We start from the raw sequence: 11,848 nt of genomic DNA on the forward strand, positions 1-11,848 counted from the left end.
AGGCACAGCTGTGACAGGGGTATGTGGTGTGCAAACTTCAAGCTGTCCAGCTCCAGCAGGTGGGGGACACTGATAACAGGACTCTGCCACTCCTGCATGTGTCTGGGAAGGAAGCAGATATCCTGGCAGCCATTCTAGCATCCATGGGTACCTATACAGGTGCAGGTAGACAATCTGCCCACAACTGGTCGGTCTGGAGAAGCCAGGTCAAGGCTGGTGCAGTCACTGTGGAAAGCCATCAGAGAGCCCAGGCTGAGGTCTGCAGGTGAGCCAGGAAGCAGAGTATACTTCAGCCTCCATCTGACAAGTGGTCCTGTAGCCACTGTGGGAAGGTTTGCCACTTGTGCATTGGGCTCTTCTCCCACACCACTGCCAAGGACCACTGATTGACTGACTTTGTCACGGCTCCTTTCATCTGTCAAGATGTTAGACAGCCTGAGTAACTTTTGCGCTTTACTTAAAACAGTTTAGGTACAACACCTTAAAACTTAATAGCCATTCTGTGGCTTGGTGTGTTTCATGCCTTGCTGTAATTCTCTAGAGTAGGAGGCAGGGGGTGTTGGACACAGCACAATGCAGCCTGAGGCCATGGGGAAGCCCCATTAAAATACACATGAAATAAGGGCCAACTAGGTAGGCTAAGATGCCCTACTGCAGGTTGCCTTGCATTTAAAACACATACAACAAGGTTTAATCAAGGCAACTTCCACTATTTTAAAAACATTCTAAAGTTTCCCACATGTATTAAGTGATGGCTTTAGAATACTTTAAATGGTGAAAATCGTCACGTGTATAGGTACCCTAAGTGCCTGCATTCCAGTGCAGAAATCAGCTTCCTCGGTCCACCACCTCCTCCAATTATGGAGGCCTATTATTTGGGGGGAAAGGTGCACGTGGTGTGCAAATAAATACAGTATTTGGGTGGTGAGGGATAAAAATACCTTTGGTACCTCAGCAAAGGGAAATTAAAGAGCACAGTGTCAGTTAAGACTTGTAAGTAATTGTGCTCAGTTTGTGAGGGCAGAGAGGAATAATTGAGAGAAACTCTTCCGGGGTTCAGTGATTTTTGACAGATTGTGCATTTACAGAATCTTAAGACTGGAAGGACTTCAAGGGTCATCTAAACCAATCACCTGCACAGATGTAGGATGAGCTATTCCTTACCTGCCCTAGATACGTGTCCCTCTAGCCTTTTTAAAAAAACCTTCAGTTAAGGCAATTCTACAACTTTCCTAGGCAGCTTGTGCTTTTGTTTTGCTGCTCTTAATTTTTTTTTATCTGAGATTTAATCTAGATCTATTTAGGTTCTGCAATGCTGAGTCAGTCATACATTTAGCTTTGAAGGGGAACCTATTCTATCCATTTCCCTTTTCTGACTTTGACAAAAAAATACCTTTTGTCAGAAGAGAAACAGTTGTCAATGAAATGAGCTATGTTCTTGCTGCTTCCTTCTGCTGATTTTTAATTTTTTTTTTCTTATTTTGTTTCTATAGGATTCAGAAAGCAAATGTAGTCCCCCCCTGCAAGATTATTCAGCAGAACAAGTTTATCAGGATGTTACCAATGTTGCTGCAGGCAGGTAAATGTTTCCAGCACAAACATTCATTATATTGTATAGCAGAACCAGCTTATCCTTTCATTTCTTTGAGCAGTCCTATACTATGTCTGTATAATTTCTGCGCTCCTACAGAACAGTTCAAACTATATTTATTCAGCACTATTGAAACTGCAATGACTTCTGGGGTGGGGAATGCCAACCAATGTCCACATAGTAGTGAAAGGAGAGGAGATTTTAGACCAAGACTCTAGGGCACACGTTGCATTTAAAGAATGCACCATATGATTCATATTGTCCCTGTGACCTGGCTTTCAGACATGCTGGTTGCATCTACATGTGACACTATGTTGCCGTAGCAACGCGCTACGGTGACGTAGCATCCGCAGGGGTCTCCACATGGGGGTCTACAGTACAGGCTGTTACTGTGCCATGATTTAGTACTTCCTTTTGGAAGTACTAAATCGCAACACAGTAAAAACGTCACCATAGTGACATGTGTAGATGTGCTTGCTGTGCACATTTAGCTCCCACTAACATCACTGGGTGTCACTGGTTTGTCTTGACTCTAGCTTTGGAGTCATTTTTTCAGTAAGCAGAAATAACATCCTGTGACACAGGTCACCAATCACATGGAATAACTAGTAAATAGTAAACAGTGCATTCATGCAAAGAGCTTGTGAGTAAGGTATCGGGTACATCTACACAGCAATCCAGACATATGGCTACAACTCAAGAAGACATACTCCAGTTAAATTTAAATTAGCTAGTGTGGGTAGTGAAAGTAATGTAGCCCTTGCAATATGGAACTCAGTGGGTGTGTCTACATGAGATGCTACTGTGCAGTTGTTACTGTACATTTATTTATTACTTGTAATAGCAAGTAATAAATAAATGCGCAGTAACTGGAGTTACTGTGCAGTGAACATTTTTTTACATAATGCTACTGTTCAGTAGCCTAATAATACTGCGCAATAACATATTAGCACTGTCTGTGCTGTGATGCACTGCTGCGCAGTATTTTTTGGCTACTGTGCAGTCAGTGTCTCGTGTAGACGCACCGAGTGACGACTAGCTGCCTGAGTATACACCAAGTGTTTGAGCTGTAAAACTTGGCCTGGACTGAGCTTCATGTGGCTGTGGCTCCAGTGGTAAGCTGTACCTAAGCTGGTTCATTTAAAAGCAACTGGTGTATTTGCATGAAGTAAAGTAATGTCTTCATTTGCAATGTAGACCTACCCACCGACTGAAATATGTTATGCCTTTATTGGAAACATTCATGGACATGAACTGGAAAACAACATGTGAATCAGCCATTTTCCTGCTGTCAAAGCACAAGGTGGCATTTTGGTCGAAGGTTTGAGTGGACTAGTACTTTTCCTCAAGCCAATGGGGACCATCTCCAGTACCAGGAGAGAAAAGAAATACCTTTGCTTACACTGAAGAGCACAGGAAATACTTTGTCCTTGCAAAATTAACAACACAACAAATAATCACTTCATAATTAAGACATCAGACTAAGATCCTGAGGAAACTTGAGCATTTGCTTTCATTGGCTAAAAAATCTGCTACCATTTTTTACGTGCAGTTGCACACTTAGGAATGGATTCAAGCTGAATGAGTGGTTCTGGATCCAAGCTTCCCTAAAGCGCTGTTTTTATTTAAATCTTAGAGTTCTGAATGTAGAGTTTTAGACCATTAAAACAAACGAGATAGCCTTGACATTCAGATTTGGATCCAGACTTCCCCACATTCAGATGTATTTTGATTGTACCTTTTGATTCAGCCTTTGATTTTGTTCACTGGGGATAGCCAATCTGCAGCATGAGTGCCACAAATGGCATGGGCAGCCTCTGTGTGTGGCTTGTGATAGATCAGAAGGGGATACATAGCACAGTGGCAAATAGGGCAGGGAGCAGAAAATGGAAACAGATGAGTCAGGGAACAGAAAGCAGAGCAGCAGATCAGGCAGGAAAAGGAGATTGGCATGACACTTGGGGAGGGTGCAGGACTCCTTTGGGACACTTCTGCCAGAAAAGTTGGTCCTCATTACTGTACACCATGATGTCAAGCGTATGGTGTTGATATTTATTATAGGTGATACTACCTGGTATTCTTTATCTAAAACTTTCGAAGACCCCATTTTCTGGTGGGTATAACTTTAACTGTTGTTATATGGACATTCTATGAATACAGTTCTTTTGGATGTATCTTCTCATCCAGGTAATTTTATGGAATTTCATTTTTAGCAGCTAATACTGTAATCAGCTGTATGTATAGGCACCGCTGTAAATACAGACAAAAAACCCAAAACCTTTTACTCCTGGGATTTCATAGCACTCAGTGCTTATACCAGTGCTTGAACTCAGAAGGTTCAAGAAAGGTATGAGCAAAAGTAGAACTAAGAAATTTTTGCAGTTCTAACTGCAGTAAAGGCTGCCATTTACAACAAAAACAAATACTTTTCAGATCCCAGATATACACTGGGCATGAAAGCAGCTTTAGGAGAAACAGCCAGGAGTCTGACTCAGACAGCTGGAACAGTGAAGATGATGCGTCTCGGCGGATTTCCAATTTACCTAGAGGTAACTGCAAGATGCTCTCTTTTCCTTAAAATATTAGGCCAGAACTCCAGCATAGCTATAGCAGTGTGCAATACAATTATGCCTGCGTACCTGCTGATTTGGTTCCATGGAGTTTACCTGTAGCAACTGTCATGTCTGTTTTTACCTTGGCTATGAGAACTTCAGGCATATTTTTAAGTCCATTTAACATGTATAAAGTGTAACTTGTGATATGGCCCTAAGTATTCTTTTAACACACTCTGGGCACGTAAATGCCCCCTCTTAGGAACAGAGAGACATCTGTACATCTCCAAAGGGTGATCATATTCCTATAATAGGGGCACTCAGATACCCAGAACAGGTAATAAATAGGGCTGTGTGAAGCTTCTCCAGCTGTCTTGTTTTGACGCTGTTTCGACTCGTTTTGAGTTCGAAACAGTGAAATCGAAATGAAACGAAGGGCTTTGAAACAGCCTCAAAATGAGGGCAGTCGAAACATTTCAAAAGTTTCGAAACATTTTTAATTTTGAAGCAGCCAGCTGGTGGAAGGTAGGGGAGAGCCAGGGCTTCATGCCGAGCGGCTCTGCAGCCCCATGTGGCTCAGCCTGGTAGGGAGCACAGCCCTGGCTCTCCCTGCCTTCTGCCACCGGGCTGCGCTCTGGAAGCTGAGCCCAGTGGAGGGGGGCGGGATGCTGGGGTCTGCGAGCTGCTGGGAGCTGAGCCCAGTGGAGGGAGGTGCGGTGCAGTCCCGGCGCTGCACTCTGGTTCTCCCCACTGGGCTCAGTTCCATGGGGCTGTGAGCTGCTGGGATCTGAGCCTGGTGGAGGGAGTTGGGGTATAGCACTGGGGCTGCGCCCCACCTTCCTCCACTGCGTTCAGCTCCATGGAGCCGCTCTGTGTGCGGGCTGTGCCCAGCACTGGTCCCAGCCGGCAGCAGCAGCCTCCCTCCTGCGCCCCCGGGAGGACTGCAGGACTCTACCAGACTCCTCCCAGGGGTGCGGGCTCTTGATCTGCCTGCTAGATCACAGGACGTTGCTCCTGCTGCCTGGGAGCAGCGCTGGGCACAGCCTGCACCCACTGCCAGGAAGACTGGCGCTGCTGCTGGCCCCAGGCAGCAGGAGCAGCCTCCTGTAATCCAGCAGGCAGATTGGGGCCTGCAGCCCCAGGAGTCCAGCAGAGCTCCCACAGCCCTGCTGGGGGGCGGGCAGGCCCCCAACCTGCCTGCCGGATGACAGGAGGTTGGTTCTGCTGCCTGGCAGATCACAGGAGGATGCTCCTGCTCCCTGGCTCCTGCTTCTCAACACCTTGAGGTGCACTTTCCCAGAAACCTCTGCACCTATCTCTTTGAAACTTGGCAGGCTTCATGCCCTCAATAGGGGCTACCCTCCCTGCCAGTTTAAACTGAATCAGGCAAGAAATGACAAAGTTATGGGAAGCATAAAACTGCCTCACTATAGCCTATAGGCGAAACATTGAAACAGTTTAGACATAACAAAATGGAATAGTGTTTTCGAAACGAAATGAAACTCTAAATGAAACACGGTTCCGTCAAAATGTTGAAACTGAAGTCAAAGAGGAATGGTGCTGTTTCGCACAGCCATAGTAATAAAATCACTCCTATACTTCAGTTGGGTAACTCATTGCTGGTTGCAAGCTGCACATTGGTCATCCGCTAAGTGAAATAGAATTCTGCCCTTCGTGGTAACAGTGGGAACAGAGCTTAGGTCAGTGGTTTGATACCTGGGTCACACTTTTCTGGAATAAAATTGGTGGCACACTTAGTTCTTGCACTCAAAAAGATGTGTATGTGCAGTGAAATGCAGTACTTTTCAGCACTAGTATGATTGCTTCTGGCTGGAGAATGGAATACATGATATGTTTTGAAAAAAACATACAAATATATATATATATGTATATGTATATATGTGTATATATATATATATATATATATATATATAGTGTATTTTATTCCCATGCCAGAAGCAATCATACTAGTGCTGAAAAATACTACTTTTCTGAATTTCACTGGGTACATCTACATGAAACACTTTGCTGCAAAGCAGCGTAGTTTACTGTGTAGTAAGCATGTGCATCTACACGTGCACATGCTTACTGTGCAGTAAGCCTCGCTAATTGTGAGTAAATTTGCTGCCTGCAAATGCAAGTAGCAAATTTACTCACAATTAGTAATGGTGCCATAGCACTCATGTAGACACCTGACTGGGAGCAAATCTTCTCCCAGTCAGTCAGCCACTAGGGGGTGGGAGATTGTTCCCTGCCCCTGGGAGCTACCTGCTGCCTGGGCAAGCTCCACCACCGGAGCCTGGGCAGGGACTATGTAACCCTGCCCTGGCAGCAGGGAGCTCCAAGCCCCACACTGTAGATCGCCATTGGGGTGTGGGGGCTGGGAGATCCCACTCCGTGGCATCAGCACTGGGAGATAAGGGTCTCTCAGCCCAAGCCCCGCAACCAGATCTCTCAGGCTGGGAGACAAGGATCTCCCAGTGCTGGCCCCACAGTCTCAGAGCTGGTGCTTGGAGCTCCCCGCTGGCGGGGGCTGGAGAGACGGTTCCTTGTTCAGCTGCACATTCATGGAGCTGAGTGGGGAACAAGCTCCCCAGCCTGTTCCCCTCCCAACTCCACACTTGTGGAGCTGAGCATGGAATAGGCTTTCTAGCCCCCACCGCACAATCATGGAGCAGGGGCTGGGATCTGTCTCAGTCAGGGACAGGTCCCAGCCCTGTGCCCTGATCAGATGATTGAGGCATGGGGCTTGGAAGGAGTTGCAGGGGTGGGGTAGGTCCCACCCCCCTGCCCCAATCCACCAGTGGGGCTGCTAGCTAGCAGCAAGCTAGCTGCCCCACCAGTGGGTGGGGCAGGGGGGTGGGAGCTTCCCCTCCCCTGCAGCTCATTTTAAGTCCCCTGCTCCCAGTCAGGGAGCCTGGGCCAGGAGCTTCCTGCTGCTGGGGTAGGGGGACATTGTCCCTGCCCTGGCAGCAGGGAGCCCCCTGGGGGTAGGGTGTAATGTCCCAGTCCTGGCCAGGAGACAGCTTCCGTTTCCCTGCATGTGTAGACACCTGTCCAGAAGCATTTACTCATGAATAGTTTAATCACAAGTAAACTGATCCCAGATCATATGCTTGTGTAGACATGACCACTGTGTCCCAGTTGAAAATCACAGAGATCCAAATTCAGAAAACATATGGAGACAGGCCTTGAAGCTAAAATGTTGAGAATCACGGATCTAGCTTGTGCCACATACAGGTGGCAGGGACAGGACCTTACCCTGCTGTGCCCTTGTCTTTCCACTGTCTGCCCCTTCCCAGATCTGTGTCTGTACCTCAGGGGACAAGGGAAGCCCCTGCTGCTGAGACTGCTCCTGCAGGGTCTTACACACTGGCAACCATACCTGCAGCCCCTACTGTTGGCCCTGGGACTACGAGAGTGGATGGGACAAGCTGGGCTGCAAGCCACAACCCCATCTGTGTGAATACCCACCCACTCACTCACAGCAGAGCATGTAACATCACTCCTGGCCCCTGATATGGGTGGGGGGGTGCAGCTGGGAGTGGGGAAGGGAGGGCGAAGGCAGTGGTGGTGGCACTGGCAGTCCTCAGAGAAGCAGCTGCAGGTGTTGCTGGAGTAGCTGGGCCCAGTGGAGGCAAAGGGTGTTAAACAGTGGAGGAGACCATTTGCCTCCTCATAAAAAAGGGATCTTGTGGCAGACTACTGTTGCTCTACATGGTACACTGTTGTGCCACAGCACACCTTTTGGGAATTACTGGCTGAGGTTATCCTGCTTCAGAAATATAGGCCTTGGAGATGTCCTGTGACATAATTGGGCAAACTGAGATATTATTTGTTGCAGAATGTCATGACATTCACTGCATAAATTAACAATCAGCTATATTTGCATATTTGATAAACTGAGTAACCACAATAAATAAAGTGATAAGTAGATGCCTAATTGATTTGAATAATTTTGAAAATAATGTTTAAACCCAGAAGATCAGTAGCAGACAAGGAGCGAGGTGGGGGAGGACAGGGGCAGAAGGGTGTTTAGGAATCAGCAATTGTGGAGTAAAGGGGTCAGGAGGCAGGAACCAGGAAGCTAGGAACCGGGAACAAGAAATCAGAGGCATCTGCCCTTCTGAGCATTCTGCTGAGCACTGAAAGGGCTGTGCTTATAAGCAGGCAGCCACACATGTGCAAGTAACTAGGGCCAACTGAAAGTAGTTAGGCTGTTGGCAACCAGATCCTCTTGGGTAACCACAGCCAGTTGGGGGTTATTTATCCTGCCTGCTACCCTGACTCATGATACAATGAAACATTTTTGGGGGGGATTTATAATTAAAAGAGGACTAGATTCATGCAGAAAACTTGATCCAAAAACATAATTATAGAAGGAAAGAAAAGGAAAAGAGGGATAGGATCAAATTCTAATTACAGGCAACTCCCATATAACGTGGTTTTGCTGAGTGCTATTTCACTATAGCGCTCATTTTAAATACCCCATTCCTCATACCACTTAGCGCTCAGTGAGTAGTGGGGAGGGGGAGAAGTGGCAGTGGTAGTGGTTAGAAGAAGCAGCAAGTTGGTACACAGGCGTGAGTGCGGGGTCCATGCCCAGTGGCAACGCATAGGAGGTGCACAGGGGTGCACGTGCATCCTCTGAGAGCGCTGGTGCACCCCCTGTCAGCTAGTGTTCCTGTGCAGTGGGGGTAGGTAAGAGTGCTGGTGCCCCTCCTGAGACTGCTGGCTGGGGAGTGCGCCAGGAGAAGCAGTCCCCACAGCCGATCCCACCAATCCGGAAATGCCAGCGGTGTGCCTGGAAGTGCCAGTGGTGTGTTGCTGCCAGTTGTGGGTCAGCAGGATTAGCCTCCACAAGGGGACCCTCCCTTCAGACAGCAGGATCAGCCATGGGGGGAGCCCCCCCGGTCACTGACTGTCCAGTCAGGGGGCAAGTGCCCCCCCTGACTCAGGAGGCACCAGTTGCCCATGCCCCTGCTGGTGCCCAGGGCCAGGGCTGGTGAGACCCAGGGCTGGGCAGCAGGAGTATGGGGCCCAGGATGGCACATGGCTAAAGCGGCAGTGGCAGCGAGAAGTGGTGGTAACCAATTATTTTTATTTACATTAATTCCTATGGGGAAATGGGTTTCGCTTACTGAGGTTCCTCTTAACACTCGTTTTTTCCGGAACCAATTAAGAGTGCTAAGCGGAGGTTGCCTGTATAGGTCCTACTTCTACAAACACGGACGCCTATCCTTTATTTTATGCAAGAATAATCTCATTTAAATCAGCAGAACCACTCATATACTTAACACGTGCTTTGGTGGATTGGGGCTGAACCCTGTTCTGAGGGCTTGAAAGGCACTTATGTAAGGACTCTGCCTGTTTGTCCCATGAGAAGTCCAATTGTTTCTATCTCAAGTAGAGAAGAATATCTTTATTGATCAAGGGGTGATAATCAGAAAGCTGAGTCACTGGGAGTGCATTCACACGTTCATTAATATGCTTTTGCTACTGTGCAGTAAATTTAGGACCTCTAAAGTGAGGTACTAACTAATTGCACATGAGGCTGCTCTAATGTGCACTAGCAAAAGCTCACACTTTTTTTAGTGATGCTTAATATGCTGTAGCCTAATTTTACTGCACATTAGTGTATTAGCATGGTTTTTGCTGTGACGCTCTAATGTGCAGTAAAATAGGCTATTGTGCACTAAAGGCAATGTGTAGACATGCCTAGGGAGTATTTAGGAGACACCTTTCGGAGGTGCAGGTTCCTTTCTACTTTTCCTCTCTCCAGTGGAGTGATAATTTACTGATGGCCTATTAATAGCAGCAAATTACAAAGGTAGAATGAGGACAACAGGAAATGGGTCCTGACAGGAGGAATGAGAGTGATTTACAGTTGTTATTCCTAGCAGTAGGAAAAGGACAAGAGTAATTACAGGAACCCACTGTAGGAATGTGATTGAGCTACGGTGAAGATGTAGCCAGAGACTTTTGCCCTGTACGCATTATGAATACAGTTCTGTAGTAACATCTTACTTAGTCTGGGCTGCATGTAGAACCTGCACATGGCGATGGCCATAGCATCTGGATCAGGCTGTCTCCCACAAGAAATCTGATGGTATTTGGAACCACGTTCTTAACAGGATAATAATCCAACCTCTAGAAAGCTTGCTGCATGTGTATACTGAATTACAATATTAAAAATCAGTGGTGAACATATCCCCTTTTTTTAACCAATCTATAGGTAGCATCCTTGTGTCTGAAGATGAACTGACTGAGTTGACTTATATTAAGCCAGTGCCAACTGGGGTAGGTCTGAGGACTGGCATGAAAAATCTGATTCGAGCCCTTCAGCAGCAGATTGAGAAGCAGGACATCTTAAAGGAATTTTTGGTGAGATGCACAAGTACATAGGTTTAAATGTTTGGCACAGCTGGGGCAGAAAGTTGTTGGTATCTCTCTTAAGCTCTAGTGTCTCTCCACATGCCATAGCCAGAGATGGTCCTTACTGATGCCACAGTGATAGGGAGTTGCTCCCAGCTACAGCAAGTCTTCAGATCTATACAGAGAGGAACTATTAAATAAACATCCCTCTCTTTGCATGCAGGCAGGACTCTCACTATTTCCCTGCCCAGACAGGGGAAATATGGATATTTTCCCCCATTCCATGCCCCCAGGAATCAACCTTGGCAGATTAACTTTTCTGCAGAGCCCCCTCAGCTCTCCTGAGCTATTCTTTAAAATACATTCCAGAGGTAGCATCTCTAGTGCTGTTAGGTACTTAGATGGGAAGCTGATTAGAAGAACTACTTTAATACAGTACAGCACGGGACTCATGGGCATAAGATATCATTGAAGTGAAGAATTTTGCAACACTCAAAAAGAATCTGATGAAACATGCAGAAGTGCATCAAATAGAGTTAACTCCTATAAAAGGGCAGAAACTCTCCTGCAAATACTCACCAATAGGGACTAGAAACCAATTTTCTATGGGTGGGCTATTTTATAATTGTCCCTTATAAGGCTGCACCTTGCCCTGAAGCATCTGGTACTGAATAGTAGACTAGATGCTTCTGGTCACAAATGGTAATTCCTATTCTGCATGCTAATATGTTCTTTCTATCCCCCCCCTTTCATCTTAGACCTTCCAGTTACAAATTCCAGTGGACACAAGGTCTGGTATTTGTTTACCTGTCCTAAAGTCCAAAGGCTTGATATCTGATGCATTGCCTATTACTGATCAAGACAGAAGTGTATCACTGAGTCTAGCAACTGTTAGATACTATACAGGTTTCCCTTGATTTATGTGGGTTCGATTTATACCAATTCACTCTTATGCAATGACCCTTTTGTATCTGAAATTTGTTATATGCAAGGTAAATTCACATATATGTGATCGGTACAGGCCGATGTTAAGTGATTGGCATAGGCATGCTCCGCCCTTCCCCAAGCAGATAAGTCTGAGTTTGTGAGGGAAGGGGAAAGGGTGGCCCCAGCCTGCTCTTGTCCAGCTGCAGGCGGCTGCCCACCCCTGCTGCAGCCCTGGGAGTGGTGGATGCTGCCTGCTTGCAGCTGCTGGGCTGCACTGTGTCAGGGGGTTTGGGGCACGGTGCCCGAGGGAAGTGGAGCCCTGGGGGGGTTGTGGCATGGCGCAGCCCAGCAGCTGCAAACCGTTTGCATCGGCTGGTCACACGGGCGCCGCCGACGCGGGGGG

At 46.9% G+C, this 11,848-nt stretch overlaps 1 protein-coding gene across 4 annotated transcripts in view; it reads left to right on the top strand.

Annotated features, from left to right (window-relative positions):
- LOC102370105 (tyrosine-protein phosphatase non-receptor type 20) overlaps positions 1 to 11,848 on the top strand; it is a 136,096-nt gene that overhangs the window by 107,694 nt on the left and 16,554 nt on the right. For all 4 annotated transcript variants that reach the window (XM_025213588.1, XM_025213547.1, XM_006014766.2 and 1 more), the window contains 3 exons: positions 1,494 to 1,579; positions 4,025 to 4,140; positions 10,379 to 10,527. In XM_025213588.1, the coding sequence (XP_025069373.1) occupies positions 1,494 to 1,579; positions 4,025 to 4,140; positions 10,379 to 10,527 (351 nt within the window). The remainder of the gene's footprint in view (positions 1 to 1,493; positions 1,580 to 4,024; positions 4,141 to 10,378; positions 10,528 to 11,848) is intronic.

The sequence above is a fragment of the Alligator sinensis genome, unplaced genomic scaffold (assembly GCF_000455745.1).
Source record: "Alligator sinensis unplaced genomic scaffold, ASM45574v1 scaffold264_1, whole genome shotgun sequence".
Classification (NCBI taxonomy): Eukaryota; Metazoa; Chordata; order Crocodylia; family Alligatoridae; genus Alligator; species Alligator sinensis.